This window comes from Haliotis rufescens, unplaced genomic scaffold (assembly GCF_023055435.1).
Source record: "Haliotis rufescens isolate VD_foot unplaced genomic scaffold, xgHalRufe1.0.p SCAF_8, whole genome shotgun sequence".
Classification (NCBI taxonomy): Eukaryota; Metazoa; Mollusca; class Gastropoda; order Lepetellida; family Haliotidae; genus Haliotis; species Haliotis rufescens.
This window is the reverse complement of record NW_025964372.1, coordinates 28,168,549-28,190,987: the sequence shown is the minus strand read 5'-3', so window position 1 is coordinate 28,190,987 and position 22,439 is coordinate 28,168,549. Positions and strand designations below refer to the sequence as shown.

Sequence of the window (22,439 nt, the reverse complement as noted above, 5' to 3'; positions counted from 1 at the left end):
TCGAACATGTTCATCAACCATGGACGAGATGTGCTGATGGTTGTATAATGTCCTTTTCAAAACTGCCTCGGGGATATATTCTCTTTCAATTCGATTTTTTTTAATATTAAATATAATGGCGTACAATATGTTACAATGTTGACACGAAGTCGTCACAGCGAATGAAGCCACTCATTTTCGGAGTTGTTAGAATCCAGAGCTGCATAAGCAGAAAAGAATTAAACACGTTTTCACGGCTTGACATATAAACTGTTTATTCAAACTGACAAAAAATTAGAATGAGTGAATTTTCAGTTTAATCAACGCCAGAGGCATACGACGACGCCAATGGTGGGGATGGATCACGTGACCTGGGTCTAACACTTTGGCACATTGTGCAGGGTATCACGTGACGTGTATCAACAGTTGTATATAATGTATATATGTTCAACAAAGTAGAAATAGTTTGTGATTTTATATATAAGATTCTTAAAATGACACCTCTTGTAGGTTGAGCATTAGTCTATATATATCATCTATTCGCATGGCATTAAGATATGAAGAAAACCATGTTGTATTAGTTTTAGTGTACACATGTTAAGATGCGTTACTGTTAAACGGAATGTAGTGGTGGACGTTAATTCATAACTCATATTTCTAAAACAGATGACACCAGTAGAAGCATTTACATAAATGATAATCACATATCTAGTTTCTGGGTTAGGGAGCTAGGTTTATCAGGGATTATTTAATCCGAGAGTGTTGGTGGATATTCTACCACGGGGCATTACTCAGGGACAAATATCACGGGGCATTACGTTGGGACAAATATCACGGGCATTATACAGGGACAAGTATCACAGGGCATTACTCCGAGATAAATACCACGAGGCTTAACTCAGGGACGAATGTCACGGGGCATCACTCTGGTACACTTATCACGAGGCATTACTTCGGGACAAATATTACCGGGCATTACTCCAGAACAATTATCACGGGGCATTACTCCGGGGAAATGTGATGAAGCTTTACTCAGAGACAAATAAGACGGGGCATTACTCCGGGAAAATGTCATCGAGCTTTACTCAGGGACAAATGTGACGGGGCATTACTCCGGGACAATTATCACGGGGCATTACTTCGGGACGATTATCACGGGGCATTAGTTCGGGACGATTATCACGGGGCATTACTCCGGGGCAACTATCACGGGGAATTACTTCGGGACATTTATCACGGAGCATTACTTCGGGACAATTATCACGGGGCATTACTCCGGGACAATTATCACGGGGCATTACTCCGGGATAAATATCACGGTGGATCACTTCGGGACAGTTATCACTGGGCATTACTCTGGGACAAATATCATGAGGTATAATTGCGGGACAGTTATCAATGGGCATTACTCTGGGAAAATTATCACGTGGCATTACTCATGGACAATTATCACGGGGTATCACTCCGGGACAATTATCACGGGGCATTACTCCGGGATATTGCGTCGTGCTCGGTTTTTTTTAACCATAACAGTGGACTAACTTTGTTTTTAGAATATTCTCCAACCAGTCTTTTCTTCTGTGTTCACTTGAAGCTAGCACTGGCTGGTACTTGGCAACATGCTTGACAGATTGGGAAATCAAATTATAGATTCACAATGTTCATTTTCAAAGAAAATAACATTCTCTCGTTGTATAGGCAACCGGGACTAATCTATTATAAAGCATGTGTACTTGTTATTTCACTCGAGTGAAATACCCCCATTTGAGGTATATGTTATGATATATAAATACAAAATAATATCACAGTTTAGAATAAACTATATACATAGATTATACAGACTCCGCATCTTCATCACATGTCGACACTTGTCTATAAAGGTCAGCATACATTCATTTTTCGCAAACAGGACACAGACGAAGTTTTTGTCAGCGTGCACGACACGTTCGCAATCAAAGGGAGGCTACTCTTCTCGTCGAAGCGCGAAAACTACGGGACCATGCCACATTGTACAGATGATCATAACATACTGTACGGGTGTGAGTAGACAATTTACTGTACACCTTCTATCGCTTATACGATCAGTTATAAAATATATACTATTCAAAAGAAGTTAAAGAACACCCGATTTGTTTCCTATGACTGGAGTTAATCTGTCATGGTCATATGAAAGGTTCGGGTGTTCTTTCACTTATTTTGAGGAGTATATATGTTGGTGTGCAAAATAATACAAGGCACGATCACATGTAGGGTAAAAATAGACATGAAATTTGCATAACAAAATAACAGCAGGACCGGAATACTCCAACACACTGATGAAATATGATAGTTTTGAAAGTGAAATAAACATGTGTCTGAAAATACATTGATTATTTTTCTTTCAAGACGGATAGGTTTAATGTAATTACAGCACTGTTCCAAATACACGCGCAGTAGGTTAATATGTGAGGAAGGGGGCAGGTCATTGACCTTCTTGCATCTTGGTGAAACACAACAGCACCTATATTCCCTCAGCTGTCCACAGCGGACCAGCTTCTCTACCTTACATGTATGTCCACTTATTCCCTCTGTAAGAAAATAGCCGTATCATTGGCTAAAATGTATAACCGTCGTAAGTCCCTCATTATATAATTTATAAAACCCCATGGTTCGTACCTCTAATTCTCTTAGTATTTCAAATGCACTTAAGTGGTTTTATAAACTTCTTTTTTTATATTACATGCTTTTTATTGTGTAACATGTGTCTCATAGGCCTTTATAGGCCGGCTGGCGTTATTCTTTTATATATATATATCTGCCTGTATTTTACCAAAATGAAATATTATTGTATACAACGCCGGGTGACACGTAAATAAAACAATTTTCTTTCTTTTCTTTTCTTGCTTCTATGATGCCGACCCGCCATCGATCACCCAGCCGGTGTTCATACCAGACCTACCAGACCTACCAGACCTATCAGACCTACCAGACATACCAGACCTACCAGACAGAACATAATCCTGGTATAACATGCTCTACCATCATCACAATTCTTTGGACAAAGGATCATCTCTACAATCAGCTATAATCAGCCAGGCTGGGTTTTTTATTATTTGCTTTTATTATTTTCATTATTGATATTTTTTTCCATTAGCGACTGAAACCCGACTGAATGAAAATAAAATTCAAATTTATTACACATATAAGAGTGAGTGAGTGAGTATGGTTTACGCTGCTTTTTGCAATATTCCAGCAATATCACGGCGGGAGACACCAGAGAAGGGCTTCACAACACATGTAAGCTATTTTGAATAGGTGAACAATATGATTTTACAAAAATTCGCCAAAATTTTATTATTTCTACGTCGAGCATGAATCTAAAGGGGATGTTTCCTATTTTTTTCAAAAACGGTATCCATTTTTATCAAAAGATGATAATATTTATAAACACACCCTCTCGAAAAAAACATACTTTAAGATTCAGCATAGAGGCTGAAAGTATAGACTGGTACTTCACATTCTGGAGTGTCATCCAGATCAACATCACTACCACCAGTGTATATATCAGCATCACTACCACCAGTGTATATATCAGCATCACTACCACCAGTGTATATATCAGCATCACTACCACCAGTGTATATATCAGCATCACTACCACCAGTGTATATATCAGCATCACTACCACCAGTGTATATATCAGCATCACTACCACCAGTGTATATATCAGCATCACTACCACCAGTGTATATATCAGCATCACGACCACCAGTGTATATATCAGCATCACTACCACCAGTGTATATATCAGCATCACTACCACCATCAGCAGCACGGTGGACTGGAGTCATCTTTAGCATTCGCATTCACAGCCAGGGTTGAAGAGAAGTGAAACAGCACTGTATCAATTGAACGTCAAACATGGAGATGAGACGGACAAGTCGGGAAGGAAGTTGCAAGCCAACGACCCTGGGGTAAGGGGACATCCATTTAATATTCGGGGTGTCCGGATGGGGTGGGGTGGGATTCGGGGGTCGTTCTGTTTGAGACAGAACATTGTCACAGCCAGTGCTTCAAGATATGCCATACATTTCTATGGAAGCAAGCTGTTTGTGAACGACAAAGCATTATTTTTAGATGATCTAGTATGTCTTAAGAAAGATTTGTTTTGTAAAACTTTATGTCAAATTACTTTTATATTCTTTAACAAAAACAGCGAGCAATGAATATCGCATATCCCCAGATCCCCTTTGAGTAAATTATTATTATTTTCATTATCATTTTAAGTGGTACGAGTATTTAGGGGTAGACTATTTAGGGTTTCGTAACATATCTTAAACGTCTTACATCTTGATTCAGCATCAAATGATCTGACAGCAATGGAACAATATTCGAAGAATGGCACAAAACCATACAGGTTAGGTGGAATAGGTTGAAAACCATGGCAACGATTCCCCAGCAAAGAGTGTTGAGCATGTCCCTCCGTCTCCCACACTCACAACACCGTGCACGTGCCTGACTGCTTCTGCACGACGACCTCCTCTGGGCAAGGCACGGGGAAATATAACCTACAACAGACCGTTCACATTGAGGGAATGGAGAATAATCAGAATGGGCCGAACAACATGATACATATTAGTATTTTACTACCGCTTCACTAGCTATTGCTGATAGCTGTCACATCTTATAGAATCTTTGTCTGGGTGTGAGTGAATTGCGAGTTAATCCGCTCTTAGTATTGTTCAAGGGGCGTTCGGGTAGCCTAGTGGTTAAAGCGTTCGCTCGTCACGTCGAAGACCCGGGTTCGATTCCCGACATGGGTACAATGTGTGAAGCCCATTTTTGGTGTCCCACGCCGTGATATTGCTGGAATATTGCTAAAAGCGGCGTAAAATCATGCGCACTCACTCACTAGAAGTTTCAAGCAACGAGGAGGGGCACCAGGGGTGAGTATGGCTTTGTGCCGCTTTTAGCAATCTTCCAACAATATCACGGTGGGTGACACCGAAAATGGGCTTCACACACTGTACCCATGTGGGGAATTGATACCGGGTCTTCGGTTTGACGAGCGAACGCTTTATCCACTAGGCTATCCTACGAATGGTATTCACGCATTGTACATATCCCATGACTCAGACGTCGGGCCTTCTGGAACAAGCGAAAACTGTAACCATCACATCGACCCGCCGACCCTTATGCGATACTTCGATTATTTAAAATCATTGTTGTATAACGCCGCACTCAGCTATATGACGGCGGTTTGTAAATAATCGAGATATCATGAGCATCGATCCACGCAATTGGGATACGATGACATGCATCAACCAAGTCAGCGTGCCTGACCACCCGATCCCGTTAGTCACCTATTACGACAAGCAAGGTTTGCCGAAGACCTATTCTAACTCGGATCTTTACGGGTATATACTTCGATTGATGTGAGTGGCTTTGATTTCACGTTGCGTTCAACAATATTTCAATGTACAGCGGGTACAGCAATATTGGAAGAGCTGGGTAAACTAGCGAACGCATTAACCACAATTCTGTCACACCACTTGGTAAACATATATCCTTTTTTTATTACATATTTAACAGAAGTACGTAATGGTGTGACAGTTGTTTGCTCTTACTAATCAGTGTCAGTGAATGGGTCAACGCCATTTTCTACTTCAGTCATACACCAGCGTGTCAGCTTGATGTCGGAGGAAATAAAGAAATCGAGGGGGAGGAGGTGACCACCAGCTGGTGAAACCTACGATTATGGTATGTCGCTGATAAACCATGGATCATAATCGGGCGGAATATGTGATTCGAAACAACAATCAGCGTATCGGATCCAGATGCGACCAAGGGACGCAACTCTACAGAACGAGCTGCTAAGCTTTGGAGTCTCAAGTTAAAGAATCTCTTAGACAAAGTTTCATCTTAAGCATATGAGTATTATACGTGCGCTTCATAACATGCTACGCGGGATAAAGTAATAACGAGATTCAGATCGTCCCTGATACATGTACACACCTGATAGCCGTGAGCCACCGCTTTCCCCCGCCTTCAACCAGCCCGTAGTCTACGCGTTCTTCGTTTAAACCTGCACCCCCTAGGGTTGTTGGGAACAACACCGTCTCGACGCTGAATATTGGCAGCGCTGAAACAGATAGACGTCAATTTATCGACAGCTAGGAGTAAATGAGAGAGTGGACGGGTGAATGGACGAGTGAGTGAGTGAGTGAGTGAGTGAGTGCTGCCACGGCGTGTCAGCTAAAGTAATGCAGGCTTCAGACGTATTGGTGAAACCCACGGGCACGGGTATGGTGCAGACAAACCTAGAAACATAATGGGGGCGAACTGGGATTCCGACCCATGATCATAGGTTTCTGGCACACCTAAGGGACGCAACTCTGCACAGCGAATACCAGCGCCTTGTACGTCTGCAACCCGTGGCCAAACGATACTGACATCACAGGCTGATCTAAGTGAAAGTGTTTCAGTTCCTGATTGAGGCAGCTTGAGTTGCTGGAGCGGATTGTATGGACGCGAGGCCGTCTCCGTGTTCTAGCGGTTTTATCACCGACCGCGTCATAGCAAAAGACTTGAAAGATGATACTTTTTGTTACCTTGCCTGGCGCCAGCATTAACTACTCGGGACGGAGTCAGTATGTATGTGTCTGAGGCTGTGTCTGAGTAGGGTATCAATGTTAAACTGCGGCATGGCATCTCAGTGGGCTAGCACTAAAAAGGCAACATTAGTCCGAACTAGTGCATGCAGTCACACACACGTGCATGCACGTCGCTATATCAGGGTACAAATCTTAAACGCGGCGATAAAACCCATTTCACCTCACCTCGTTTCACCTTGCTTCGCCGTATTAACAGGAACACAAACAAATTGGTGACATCACACATTTTATGGGAAATTATGAAAATGGGAAATTATGAAAATATTGGACAATATATTTATAGTCAAAATACGATAAATATTAAACGCATCACAACCAAGATTTACAGACTATTAAGACAGACCTCGCTGACTTGAATGGGGTCTTTAGAAACGTCAAGCTAAAACAGTTAAATGATAAAGGGTCCCCTTTTTTCACTATGTCAAAAGCATTCAAGGAATTGCTCTACTTACGATTGACTGCCAACCAGTTGGCTATTCTTCCCATTGTCTGATTCATGTTTTCGAAACCCTTTTCTCCGCCCTTTCCTGGGGCGAAGAGGCGCGATGATAAGAAGGTGCCAGCATATGACGTAACTTCCGGTGTATTGACATAGAAGATGCGCAGTACCCTGACATATATGCAGTCGGAGTTTGACAAAAAGTCGTCTGTTTTCTCGGAGAAAATATCTATTTTCCCTGCAAGTTGAACAAGAATTGTTGTTTTTTATTTATCTTAATGCATATTTGTCCTGAATTTACCTCAGCAATACCACGCAGCAATGGATATTTTCGCATTACGATTGCATATGGAAAACCACCTTTTTAAATTTTTAAGGGACAAGAAAAAATGTCATTTGTATGGGCTTTTGCCTTCTCGTGGTTACACATGTTTTTATATAGCAAACGTTGTATTGATATGGTAACTGTGATGAACAGCCAAATGTTATTTAGTCATACCTTGATGATCCCTTGCCTGGATGTCTCGTGTTTCAATGTTGACAACTCGGATACCCTGCGACACAAACGCGTACATGACTCGTACATGTCTTTATTTTCCTGCGTTAAATATACCATGTACAGGAGAGGGAGAGAACGACCAGAGAGAACTAGGAGAGAGAGTGATAGTAGTGTGACGGGGGATAGTAGGAAGCAAGGGGGGGAGCGGTGAAAGAGAGTGTTTGGAGCGTGAGGTGAGAGTGATGAGAGAGAGGGAGAGGAGAGAGAGTGATAGGAGCTTGAGGTGAGAGTGAGACGAGAAAGAGAGCGACAGAGAGAGCATGAGATTGAAGCGTCATTGGATGATAGTTGGAAGCAAGGGAGAGAACGGGGTGAGAGCGTGATTGGAGTATGAAGTGAGAGTGTGAGAAGAGAAAGAGAGAGAGACAGAGAGCTAGTGGGATTGGTGAGCGTGACAGGGATAGTGAGGAGCAAGAGAGAGAGCGAGGAGAGAGAGAATGATTGGAGCGGGAGGTGCCAGAGAGAGAGAGAGAGAGTGGAGCGTGACGGGTGATAGCGAGAAGTAAGGGAGAGAGCAAGGAGAGTGTTATTGGAGCGTGAGGTGAGAGTGTGAGCAGAGAGAGAGAGAGAGCAGAATGAGAAGGAGGGGTGAGAGCGAGAAAAGAGAAAGTAGGATGGGAGCGAGGAGCGAATGATATAAGAAGGCAGGGAGGGAGGAGGAGAACGGAAATGACAGCGAGGAGAGGTCGAATGGAGAATGCGGAGGAAGAGGGAAGGGGAAGAATGAGGACAGAGAGCGGGGGACAGTGAGGTGATAGAGAGGTAGGAGAGAGTGAGAGAGTTGGGGCTCAAACAATCACCCCCCACCCAACCCACACCGATATCATTTTGACATATCACTGCGGTGTTAGACCCACACATCCCTCTCGAACTCAGTCATAACGACTAAAGGTTAGATTTAGAAAGGCGCTGCTATTATGATTAAGGACATTTTTTGATTACTCACGGCTTGACTTTGTAACCACACCCGAGCTTGTTCCACCACTGCAGAGAATGGTTCAAACTTGGTTGATGACTTGGTGCCGGTGAAGCGCACCTGCCTGGGCTGTATCTCCTTCATAACTGGAGGATGAAGAGTAAGGAGAACTAAGTGGCACCATGTCCTCACATATTTTGCTTAAGAAAATGAATGTGTTTATTGTGTGAATGGCGGATGCTACCGGTAGGGAAGTATATGCTAACCCTTTCCGCGAACACCTGATTTTCAGTGATCTATTCATAAAAGTTTCACAGCTATTTTGCCCTTTACTCCCAATTGAATCTGTTTCGGCAGATAATCGTCAGTTCATGCTTCAGTGAACATCGTTAGCCCTGTATACCTAAAACACAATACACAAAACCTGTAACACCTTTAGTAAATAGACTCTGCAAGTTTTGTACCAACTGTGTTGAGGATGAAATACACTTCCTTGTAACTTGTGATCTTTACTCAGACCTTCGTTACAATTTGTTTAATTCTATTTCTAGTTTAGATCCCTCCTTCCTACAACTTAATCCAACAGACCAGTTTAATTATATAATGAATAATGATTCACTTTGTATTAAGTTAGCCGTTTTACTAACAAAAATGTATAAGCGTCGTTGTCACACACTTTCTTAATATCATGTCACTACCCAATTAATCCCGTCTTAATGCATTGATGTATATATTTTTTATTTTTTTTATTTTAACTATTGATGGAACACGTTCATGTTTATTCGTGTCTCGTAGGCCAATGCTGGCCGGTGGATGTATTTTTAATTCGTGCCATATTTGCAATGTTACTGATTTTATGCATCCAGTGACACGTTAATAAAATATTTTTCTTCCTTTCTTCTTCGTAAATACATGCTTTACTGAACCCCGTTAGCCATGACTGCGTCATTGTATGCGTAAGTGAACACCATCCTATCGATTACTACCCGGGTCGTCTAATTTTTAGAGCTTCACAATGCCCTGGTTGTTAACCATGCATGAGTGGTTTCTCCATGGCTCAGTGTAATCCGTGTAGTCACTGACCCGTATAATTTGTTTTGGGGAGACTATCAATGGATAGAGAGGTGTTTGGGTTGGGACAACATAAGATAGTGCTGCAATATGGAGATTAATGGCAGTGTTTGTATTCAGGTACTTCGTTATCTGTTAACCTTTCTGTGAACTTTCACTTCTTTCGTTTTATATTCCAAAACAAATTAAGTCAGTAAGATCAACGCAACAAATATGCACAGCATTCACGAAACGTGAAATCCAACACACATTATAATGCTCTTTTACAGGCAACAGTACTACATAACTAGAGTATGACAGTCTGTGTAACTGTTGTACTCACTTAAAATAGTGACTCAGCCAATGATAAATATAAATGCATTACTATGGAACACTGTAAGGGACATTCTCGCAATCTCGACTTTTGGAAACGAGCTAAATATGCCAAAAACACGAGAATGCGAGATCGCGAGAACGCGGGATTTTGGCCAAATCTCGCGTTCTCGCGATCTCGTATTCTCGTGTTTTTGATACATAGCACTCATGGTCAAAGGTCGCCAACGCGAGAAAGCGAGATTTGGACATGATGAAAAATCTCGCATTCTCGCGATCTCGACTTGTCAAATTAGGCCACAAAAAGACGAAATCGCGAGAATGTGCCATTTCATTTTCTCGCGATCTCGCATTCTCGTGTTTTTGGCATATTTAGCTCGTTTCAAAAGGTCGAGATCGCGAGAATGCGAGATCGCGAGAATGTCCCTTAATGTATTCCATACATTACTGTCACAAAAACAATCCCAGGTCTAATGCATATTTTAAAAACTACACGTCACTACAACACGTGACTTACAAACTGTTTCATTCCTCGACTGCCCAACAACGTAGAACACCCTCATGATCTGCTTGGTTTTCCTGGCGCGTAAACCGTCGGCTCCATTCTCGCAGTAGCAGGTACACTCGGGGTCAAACTTGCTGTAGCCGATGGAGTATTTCAAGGTCGCTGTCTCGATGTTCAGGATTGCACCTGAAAGATTTGACTGAGAAACTAAACACTTCAGCCAAGAATTAAATATCAGCACTTAGTGTGTATTATCATGCATCACTGTACTGATATACTCAACACTTCAGCCCATCATTGAATCTCAGCACTTAGTGTGTATTATCATTCATCACTGTACTGATATACTCAACACTTCAGCCCATCATTGAATCTCAGCACTTAGTGTGTATTATCATTCATCACTGTACTGATATACTCAACACTTCAGCCCATCATTGAATCTCAGCACTTAGTGTGTATTATCATTCATCACTGTACTGATATACTCAACACTTCAGCCCATCATTGAATCTCAGCACTTAGTGTGTATTATCATTCATCACTGTACTGATACACTAAACACTTAGCCCAGCATTGAATATCAGCACTTAGTGTGTATTATCATTCATCACTGTACTGATATACTCAACACAACCAAGGGTCACCCATATAGGTGAGGACGATACAGTTGAAGGTTTCCTATTCAAATCGAAAACTAAAAATTATCAAAGCCCCAGTTGCTAAAGACCACATTAATGTGAATGTCAGTGGCTGTATTACTGAAAACAATATTTGAACCGGGTCCACATGTTAATGTACCACCATCGTGGTGTAGTGTCTGCCGGAAAGCGGAAGGTCGGTGGTTCGATCCCCTGGACGTGTCATACAAATAGACGTTAAAGATGGACATTAACAGGAATTAACAATGACTGGTCGGCTTGGAGGCAGTATACTGTGTCTGAGTGGGGTATTCGTGTTACACTGCGGCATGGTATCTGAGTGGGCTAGTACTATATAACCGGCATTAGTCCGGATTAGTACAAGCACACACACACACACACACACACGCACGCACGCACGCACGCACGCACGCACGCACACACACACACACACGCACACGCACACACACACACACACACCATTCAACCCAATTTCACCTTACCTGGTCGTATTCTGGTAGAGCCTAAACTCGTATATAAGAAAAGCTTTCGTGGAGACGTATATATCAACAATATTCCACTGTATTAGATGTGGCATAAATTGAAATGAAGCTCACCTGGTAAGGACCTAACGGACGTGTTGACTTTGCCAATGCACTCAGTAACCCCTCCTTCGGGTACGACATTAACAAGGCCGAGTTGCTGAGGAGGGGACCCATCAACCTTCTTCACGAACCAGATTCTGAGGGGAAATGAGACAATTATAAAATATGTCACTATTACATCTATGTCACAACAACCTAAATACCAGCAGTATTCAGTTACATGTTCATAGAAAAAAATCTACCAAACTCTTTCCACAATCATAAGAAATCTTTTTGCACGTGTTTATGGATCACTGTGATGTTAGTGATGATACCTGGTGTTTGCCTTAAATGTTGAAAAACACAATAACCTACAATGTTTAGTTTGCAACATTTCAGCTCTACACCAAATACGTGAGTGAGTGAGTATGGTTTAACGCCGCTTTTAGCAATATTCAAGCAATATCACGGCGGGGGACACCCGAAATGTACCCATGTCGGGAATCGAACCCGGGTCTTCCGCGTACGAGCGAACGCTTCAACCACTAGGCTACCCGACCGCCCCTACACCAAATACGAGTCATCTGCCGTGAAGATCCGGGTTAGAATAGGTCTTCAGCAACCCATGCTTGCCGTAAAAAGCGACTATGCTTGTCGTAAGAGGCGACTAACGGGATCGGGTGGTCAGGCTCGCTGACTTGGTTGATGCATGTCGTCGATCCCAATTGGGTGGATCGATGGTCATGTTGTCAATCACTGGATTGTCTGGTCCAGACTCGATTATTTGCAGACCGCCGTCATATAGCTGGAATATTGCTGAGTGCGGCGTTAAACAACAAACAAACAAAACGTCAACACTTATTTCTGTTCAAATATATTTATATTTTATGATCCCCCACTTTTTAAAGAGTTTATGTATATATATATTCTGACAGGTAATGTACATCTTACTATTTAACGCTGATCCTTGTCTAGGCCTAACAAGGGTAGTCAAGATTTTGTTCATATTAACTTACCTCAATCCCATCACGTGGGCGTTGAAGCCTTCAGCTGATTCGTGGTGGGTCATGACCCCAAGGTTGACCTTTGTCCCTGAGTCAATCTTTCTCTCGACAGTCTCGCACTTCCAGCACAGGAGCTCCGGGTGTTGCAGCAGCCACACATTGGCACCAGTGATGATGGAGCTGCCAACAAATACGACACTTGATTGCGTATTTCAGTGGCATATGTTAATTTATTTCAAACAACATTTGATTGGAAATACATAACGTCAACGCCGGAGAATGGCAAGTCTCGATTATCCGATTATTCCACTTGACATAAAGGCAAAACGGTGGTGACAATTATAAGAATGGAACGCTGAAAACGCTGATGACACAGGTTTTTTGCCAAAAGGGTAATCATGTCCTGCCATACCTGTTGCACCCGTCAGTCTCATAATTTGCATACCCGTGAAGATTTCGGGGTAGAATTGGTCTTAGCAACCTATACTTGCCGTAAAACGCGACTATGCTTGTCGTAAGAGGCGACTAACGGGATCGGATGGTCAGGCTCGCTGACGCGGTTGATGCATGTCATTGCATCCCAATTGCGTGGATCGATGCTCATAATATCAATTACTGGATTGTCTGGTCCAGACTCGATTATTTACGGACCGCCGTCTTATAGCTGTAATATTGCTGAGTGCGGCGTTAACCAACAAACAAACAAACCATAATTTGCTTAATAAAAATATGCGTTTGTTGCCTGACAATGCACAGCGGTACTCATGCGACGCCGACATGTAAATAAACCAGACAATCAAGTGACAATACCCGTGCACCAATATTGGTTTGACAATCAACGACATCGATAATTGTTAATTTACGTAAACAACCACAAATGAGAAGAACATCGTTATCTGTGAAATGATTTCCACAAGAATCACAGCAGTTGATCAATCAAAATATTGATAACTGTTAATTTAGTGGCTTTATAAATTTATCAAATAAGAGTGAGTGAGTTTGGTTTAACGCCGCTTTGAACAGTATTTTCCAGTTAGAGCACGGCGTGTCAGGTTAATACATACGTAGGAGGGAAGCCCGAAGTGATGCAGGTCTTACACGTTTACCAGTTTTGTGAAACCCACTTGCACGGTTATGGTGCTGACAAAGCTAGCAAAATATCGGGTCGAACCGACATTCGAACCCACTATCACAGGTTTCTGGCGTGCCTAAGGGACGCAACTCTCTACATGTAACTGATGCGCCTTAGACGGCGTGTGCAGAATATGAGAATGAGGTTGTGAATACAAATAAAAAATGTAAAACACACCCATAGAAATCGATGAGTTAATGAATGAGTGTCTAACGCTTTGTTGAACAGTATTACAGATATATCACGGCATGTCAGCTTTAGGTGGTTATAAGCCCAGAAGCCAAGCGGGTCGTCGCCGTTACCATTTTGGTGATACGCACAGGTATGGTACTATCAACCAAGGTTCATAATCGTGACGAATCTGGGATTCGAACACATAACCTGCGGATCGTGACTCTGCATAGCGAGATGCAAAGCCTTCGACCAATGACCAACAAGACAGATTCGTAAAGGCTTGGTTTGGTTTGTTGTTTTACGCCGCACTCAGCGATATTACAGCTATATGACGGCTGTCTGTAAATAATAGAGTCTGGACCAGACAATACTGTGATCGATATCATGATCCACGCAATTGTGACCGATGACCTGGATCAACCAAGTCAGCGAGCCTGACCACCCGATCCCGTTAGTCGACTTTTACGGCAAGCATGGGTTGCTGAAAACCTATTCTACCCCGGATCTCCACGGGTAATCGTAAAGGCGATTGGTCTTGGGTTCAAGTTATTCTGGGGCTGCTGAGGAATGCAAATCTGATACGCGACTCGCGGTGCGACAGACAACTGACTATGACAAATTTAAAAAAGAAATAAATATTCGTTATTCACACGGCATGACCATTAGTTACAATAACTGATTTATGACACGTCATTTTTAATCGAAACTGACTTCCCTCACCTGAAGGGTTGAAAAATCGGCGACTTCTTGTACCGGATGTTCCCCGGATCGACCACCATCGGCATGATGTCGATGTGGCACAGGGGAGGTAACTCCGGCTGTGCAGGGATAAAAGACGTCAGGTTTTGTCCCATGACTTCCTCGAAAGATGGTGGAGCTTGTGGTCCAGATTGGAAATCTTTAGGGGTGGCAGCGCTGACACTTCCCCCCGGCGCTTCATCATCATAGGTAACTGGCCCATTCGCTTCCTCTTCCTTGGTGTGTGCTGGTGGTTTTTCGGACATTTTGAAGTTCACAGTATGTCAGATATGAACCTGAAATAAAGACGACGACGTTTAGACCAGGACGGTTGTGTGCATTGATCAAAAAAGACTCTTAGTGTTTTCTACTCATGTAGTGATACATGTCTCCCACCTCTACTTGACACACCCAAAAGCCTCCGACGTTAGCCATTGGTCTGAAACCCGAGTCCAGTCAAATGTCAAGTTAAGATCTAATAGTAAATAAACCAATATGCTAACATCGAAATTTAGTGAAAATAGTGCCAAGACATAAGTCGTTCTTGAAGAATCATTCTTTTATATTCTTAATGAAAATATTGGGAATAAAACAGTCGGGAAAAATGTAGAATACATCGATTTTTGATTGAGGCTAAAAAGGAAACAAAGAAAATACGAAATTGTTATTCCACGGTGATGTATTTGATACGGGCGTCGTAGTTGTTTTTGGTCCTTACGTGTGCAGTGTTTGGGTGACTGTTTTCAGCCAATCACTGGATTGTCTGGTCCACACTCGATTATTTACAGACCGCCGTCATATAAACTAACATACGTATCTATTGTCGTCACATGAATAAAAGGGCGGTCGGGTAGCCTAGTGGTTAAAGCGTTGGCTCGTCACGCCGAAGACCAGGGTTCGATTCCCGACATGGGTACAATGTGTGAAGCCCATTTCTGGTGTCCCCGCCGTGATATTGCTGGAATATTGCTAAAAGCGGCGTAAAGCCATACTCACACACTCACATGAATAAAGCTGACACTGTCACTTGTGACTGCCACATTCATAAATAAATCAATTTCGTCAGATCACACGATGAGATCAGCTATAATTCTATATACATTATTTCTCATTGTAATACGGGTACTTTTCCATTCATTTCGCAATGGTGTTTCTAAATGTCCCAATACAAATACCACAGTCAAGGGCCACCGACGGTACCCCACATGCGTCTGGTTATAATGTCAGTCGGATTCCATTGACTCAGAACTGATATTCTGTACAGCATGAATATGGCAGCATAGTTACACAATGACTGGCACAGGGGGGTGGGACATTCACGTCCAACCACGCGCTACACCGAGTGAATACACTACCGCGCCATGGTGAGCGATTACACGTTAGAATTTATCATAATCTTACAGCGTATTGTACCCACAAAAATAAACACAACACCTTTTGTAAGTAACACTTAAATCTCACGAAGGTCATTTTCTCGAAGAATTTTATCAACATAGAAAAGAATATCTCCAAAGAAAAATAAATTTATATCTAAATTATAAAAGGATAATTTCTTTTTGCCTGATCGTAATTCTTTTCACCTTAGCGAATCACATATTACAAACATTTAACAAGGACATTAAAGAGGAAACAATCCATATGCTAAAACATTAAATGAATTATCAAATTATACATTAATATTGAAATACAACTTTACTAGTGGCGGTTCTCCGAAAAAATATATCCGTATGGTCCAATGAACATATATTGTATCATTCAATGACTAAATCAAAATGCAATCTTTATTAATTCATCAAAACATCAACAACAACACTGTTCGTCCAAACTAAATTCATCTAATGTTAATCGTACAGCAGACTTATGTCGCCGTCACTTGAAAGAATACACGAGTACCAGACATGGAGCGAACACAACAAGCCAACATGTCAGACCCTCAGCTGCTAGATCGAGAACATATAGAGATACTGACTGTAGAGTAACGATTTGTAAAATACATATTATTCTGTCAAATTACACCTCACGTTACCTGAGAAGCATTCACACCTTCAGTCCCACTGGCTTTAAACTGTACCTGCCGTTAAATGCCCTGTGCACTGGAGCTAACTGCGCTTTGATTCCCCATGAATAGGCATTGTGTTGAAAAAAGATACCAGATTTCTCGGGTGTCGTTTATGCCAAGAACAATTGCCCTATACCGCTTGTAATACCGGGTTGTGAGGGGTACTCGTGCGTGACACATCCTGGGTGGATCCCGAGCCAAGTGAATGTTCGTTTGTTTGTTGTTTTACGCAATATTGCAGCTATATGACGGCGGTCTGTAAATAATCGCATCTGGACTAGACAATCCAGTGATTGACATCATGAGCATCGATTAACAAATGTTGATTGCAGAGCGCTATAAAGTCTACTGCAGGCGCAAGTGTATTCGACAGGCGGCGGAAAGGGAGACAACCCTAACGGGGTACGCGATCTCATGTGTGAAGCATCCCGTTTGGATCTTGTGTCGAGCCAGATAACATCATGGGTTCGAATCCCCGTTCGCCCTGATTATGTTTCTAGGTTTGTCAGCACCATACCCGTGTTCGAGGGCTTCTTACGCAAACGTCTTAAACATGCGTCACCGGTTTACCTCTCACAACAAGCTCACACGCCGTGAAAATACTGGAATGCTGTTCCCAGAGGTGTTCACCTTCGCTCACTTGCTCAATCTCTACCGTGAATTTGGACACTACTCTGGATTCTGTTTGGTCAATCAGCGGTTTCAAAGGACAATAACCACTGAAACGTGATTTGACGGCCGGATCATCTTGCAAATTAAGGTGAGGTGAGGTGAGGTGAAATGGGGTTTAACGTCGCGTCCAAGATTATTGCACTTATATAGCGACGTGCATGCACGTGAATGTATGTGTGTGGCTGCTTGTACTAGGCCGGACTGATGCCGATTTATAGTGCTAGCTCACTGAGATACCATGCCGCAGTTTAACATGAATACCCCACTCAGACACAGTATACTGACTCCGAGCCGACCAGTCCTTGTTTTAGCCCCTCAATGCCGAGCGCCAGACAGGGTAACAACAAGTACCATCTTTTAACGTCTTTTGGTATGACGCGGTCGGGGATCGAACCCCGGAGCTTCCGCTCTCCGGTCGGACGCTCTACCACTAGACCACGGAGGCGGTCTGCAAATTAAGGGTTTTTTTTATAAAATAACTTCTTTCATAGTGATTGTCGGGAGGCATTTTGAAAAAACAAGATGAAAAATTATAGATTGCACTATTCAGACTGTGTGGCAGTAGAATTCACCAACAAAGTTTATTTTTTAGTTTCTAAGCACAACAGATAACTTAAAATTTAGCGCTCTTGTGCCGCAACATCTTTATGTTGGCTTATTATTATAAGCTGTACTTAACAATGTCAATACCTGTCATAAATGCGAGAAAATATATACCCTCAACTTTAGAGAATAAGCAGTCTCGAGCATATGGCGAAACAGATTCCATTGGTCGGTACGCAACATTTTCTCGAGGCAAGGGCAATAACTGACTATAAACTGGACTTTTAAAGCCAGCTAACTCTCTTGCCTCGGGAAGATGTGACGCAAAAGAACGGCGAACATTTTACGAAAGGATCACTTAAAATCAATGATGGCAGAATAGGGTACGCGTGGATTCGAGAATAGGGTAAGCATGTCCCACCGTACCAGTAGCACCCGACACTCACGCAATTTGCATAACAAAGTAAGTGTTTATTTGTTGCCTAACGCCGCAGAGCGGTACAGTGATGTAAACAAAGATCTTTGAGTATATAGAGGGCCATACTTTGTATGATTTGTTTGTTGTCTAACGCCGCACTCAGCAATATTCCAGCTATGTGATGGCGGTCTGTAAATAATCAAGTCTCTTGCATGGCGTGTAAACTGTGAGCCACCCATTGGAATATAGCCAGATACTATGAAGCTAACATCACCAAACGTTACACAATTCTATGCAGTCTCTTTTTTAAAAAAATATGTACAACAATAAATGAAATGCCATGAGGAGTCACTCTTGCCCTGTCGGTACAAACACACGTGACCTCCTAGTACGTGAACACTATTCGCTACAGAACACATACAGACGGTAACGATCTGGGCGGAAGTAACCGGATTAACGGAAAGATGGGTTTTCGATTTTCAATTTTAGTGTAACTACAAAGTTTGATAATTTTAAGATATATCTAAGAATTTGTATGGCTTGATAATTGTGAGATATATCTAAGCAGTTACATAATTTTATAATTGTATGATATATATATATTAAAAAAATAGAGAGAGAGAGAGACTTCCACAACTTCTGCCACCCCTCCTTTTAACTGTTTTAAATATTGTATGCTATATCAATTAAATGACAATTATTTTTATGCGTATGTGACTAAAACCTTACATAGACGTTGTGGCAAATATGCAAAGGGTAAACCTGAAATGTGGGTTCTGTATATTTGAATATTTTTGTAATGTTGACGTTCATACGTTTTCTACGAAACTGTATCCTTGAAATGACGTAAACACCGACGGACTACTTCCCCGTACCTGGGATGCATAAAAAAGTGATATACAAAATTATAAGGATTGTGAGTTCATTGGAGTTTGAACCTTCATAGATTGAGGGCCAAACTGTTTGAACGTCGCAGAGAAAGTAAATTCTTATATAATCAAGAGTACATGTTTTTCTTGCGTGTGTCTACACACTTTGTTTGTTGTTGTGCTTGTCCTTGCACATTAAAATACACAATGAATGAAACTGTGTCAAGACTATTCACATGCAGTGTACTGTGTCCAACCGGACACCAGCAGTATTCTTACACATCTATGTTTCCATAATTTTAACAACCAATTATGCTATTCCACACTTATAAATAAATACAGTAAACTACGGTTATAACGAACTCAAAGGGACCACTAACTTTAGTTCGTAATAACCGTAGTTCGTTATAAGCATATGTACAGCATACAGTAAACTACGGTTATAACGAACTCAAAGGGATTACTAATTTTAGTTCGTTATAACCGTAGTTCGTTATAAGCATATATACAGCATAACTACAGCAAATAGTCGGGACCAAAAAAGTAAGTTCGTTATAACCGTCAGTTCGTTATAAGCGTGTTCGTTATAACCGTAGTTTACTGTATATACATCAAATGGCCGGGACTAAACATAAGTTCGCTATATCCGTCAGTTCGTTATAAGCGTGTTGGTTATAAACGTAGTCTACTGTATATAAACTGTTATCGAGGCTGTTCAACGCTTGTTGATTCGACATCACGCTCTCATTACTCCACTCAGATTACATACTGCCTGGCTCTAGAAAGGATACACTCATGTTTCATTGTGGCTAATATTGAAACACACCAGAAATGGTTATTCGATTGTGGTGTATTTGAAACGGGTGTCATAGTTGTGATTTTTTAGGACTTAAGATTGCAATGTCGTGACTGTTTTAGCCTAGTTTGTTTTATTTGTTTGTTGTTTAACGCCGCACTCAGCAATATTCCAGCTATATGACTGCGGTCTGTAAATAATCAAGTCTGGACCAGACGATAAACTGATTGACATCATGAGCATCGATCCACGCAATTGGGATCGATGACCTGCATCAACCGCGTCAGCGAGCCTGACCACCCGATTCCGTTAGTCGCCTCTTACGACAAGCATAGTCGTTCAGCCTAGTAACCTTTTGATAACGTTTGTAATCTTTTAGTCAAATCTAATTTTAGTTTCTACTTTCGTTTGCCCGGCAGTTTGCATTTGACTACGGATCCATATCTTCTCCCCTGCTGGGAGACTTGGTCAGAAAAGATGCCCAGGGTCCATGTTTATCCTTCGATAGATATCGTGTGGTCAGGCTATGTTCCTTCATTGACTGTGGGACCACCTCCGTGGTCTAATGGTAGAGCGTCCGCCCGGAGAGCGGAAGGTCCTGGGTTCGATCCCCAGCCGCGTCAACCCTTAATTTGCAGACCGCCTCCGTGGTCTAATGGTAGAGCGTCCGACCGGAGACGTTAAAAGATGGTACTTGTTGTTACCCTGTCTGGCGCTCGGCATTACGGGGCTAAAACAAGGACTGGTCGGCTCGGAGTCAGTATACTGTGTCTGAGTGGGGTATTCATGTTAAACTGCGGCATGGTATCTTAGTGTGCTAGCACTATAAATTGGCATCAGTCCGGACTAGTACAAGCAGCCACACACACATACATACACGTGCATGCACGTCGCTATATAAGTGCAATAATCTTGGACGCGACGTTAAACCCCATTTCACCTCACCTCACCTCACCTCACCTCATTGACTGTGGGTCATCGTACCCCCGTGGCGTGGTCGTTCTTCACACCTTCAGCCACTGGTCCATCTTATGCTATTACTGACGTGTACCATTGACGACCTTGTCGTTGACCAACTTGCCCAACCATTCGTTCATTCCATTATTTTCAGAGAACCACAGAAATTACAAACGCCTACGACCAAGAATAACCATACTCGACTATCGGACGACACAAACAGGAAAGAATGCGCGCGTTCACAGCAGTGATAATATGTCATGCGAAGTGGCAGTTAAGAACAGACCACAAAGGCAATTACCAAGAACCGATCAGTCGGCCAATCAGTTGTTCAGCTGCTGCCGAATTACATGCGAGGCAGTTTGTGCCAACAGCATAGCAAACCAGATGGATTATACCTCAGGATGTTTGTAAACACATGTGTACTTACAGTGGATGCCTCAGCTCGACGTGCGTGTATGCAGCGTACGTCTCCGATGTCGTAAAATCCTGCAGCCGAGTTTGTCGACTGTTATGATGTTGTGGTGAGACTTGTGAAATACTCGTTTACGTCGTTAAGTGAGGTCTATTTACGTCGGATCTGAAAGAATACAATACCCATTGGCTTCCACCATATTGTATCGGCGTTGCTTGTGGCAACGGACGTCGTCCCAGGTCATTGAGATCGATATCATGCCTTGCAAGCTTTCCGGTTCATTGGCTGTTCTTTATGTGGTTTAAAGGTACGCGCTGCCTGTCGCAATAACACATGGAAATAAAGCTTAGGTTTTCCAAGAAATGGTTTTGTATGTCGGGGTTATTCTTTGTACATTCGTCTGAAATGTATTCTTATTCACATTGAATTAATACCATAGCAAAGCTGGGACTTTACAAGTTCATGTCGTTTATGCAATACACGATACCGCTTAATTTTCAATACTCTTATGGACCCCTGAAGATCCGGGTTAGAATAGGTTTTCAGCAGCCCATGCTTGCCGTAAAAGGAGACTATGCTTGTCGTAAGAGGCGACTAACGGGATCGGTTGGTCAGGCTCGCTGAGTGCGGCGTTAACAACAACAACAACCCCCCAAAATAGTATGTTAACTAAATAGATACTTCGTAGAACGGAGGTAAAGTGGTAGAAGTCCAACATGTCACAGGATTTATCATTTGGTTGATCTCAGCTACTCATACTATTGTTAAAAGTGATTTCCAAATCACTACAAGTAACTTTACAACAGTCTCTATGGCCATATACCAATAAACTAGCGATGCGTATGAAAAATAAATGTCGCAACACGATATGATACGGTACAAGTAAAAGCGGGGGCGTTCGGGTAGCCTAGTGGTTAAAGCGTTCGCTCGTCACGCCGAAGACCCGGGTTCGATTCCCGACATGGGTACAATGTGTGAAGCCCATTTCTGGTGTCCCCCGCCG

The 22,439-nt window shown here is 42.3% G+C and overlaps 1 protein-coding gene across 4 annotated transcripts; it reads right to left on the bottom strand.

Annotated features, from left to right (window-relative positions):
* Positions 1-227: 227 nt before the first annotated feature.
* On the bottom strand, positions 228-21,632 carry LOC124143486. Of its 4 annotated transcripts, none has more exons than XR_007219270.1 (11): positions 21,452-21,632; positions 14,690-15,003; positions 12,676-12,843; positions 11,693-11,817; positions 10,447-10,620; positions 8,577-8,692; positions 7,571-7,625; positions 7,085-7,309; positions 5,974-6,100; positions 2,968-4,526; positions 228-2,931 (listed from the first exon to the last, which is right to left on the bottom strand). XR_007219270.1 is itself a non-coding variant. In XM_048388850.1 (10 exons), exons 2-10 carry the CDS (start codon positions 14,971-14,973, stop codon positions 4,454-4,456), a joined length of 1,347 nt encoding a protein of 448 aa, XP_048244807.1. In that variant the 5' UTR covers positions 14,974-15,003; positions 21,452-21,632; the 3' UTR covers positions 228-4,453. The 4 variants fall into 4 exon arrangements, 1 of the variants encoding a protein (XP_048244807.1); XR_007219271.1 differs by having other exon boundaries at positions 228-2,922; XR_007219272.1 differs by lacking the exon at positions 21,452-21,632 and adding an exon at positions 16,734-16,789.
* Between the last annotated feature and the right edge of the window lie 807 nt (positions 21,633-22,439).

Bases quoted from the DNA above. Each gene is read 5' to 3' on its own strand.
- LOC124143486 (XM_048388850.1), bottom strand. From the start codon at position 14,973: ATGTCCGAAAAACCACCAGCACACACCAAGGAAGAGGAAGCGAATGGG. The intron at 12,844-14,689 runs GTGAGGGAAGTC...ATTTGTTGGCAG, and splicing joins CCGATTTTTCAACCCTTCAG to CTCCATCATCACTGGTGCCA. The intron at 7,310-7,570 runs GTATGACTAAAT...TTCAACTTGCAG, and splicing joins CCAGGCAAGGGATCATCAAG to GGAAAATAGATATTTTCTCC.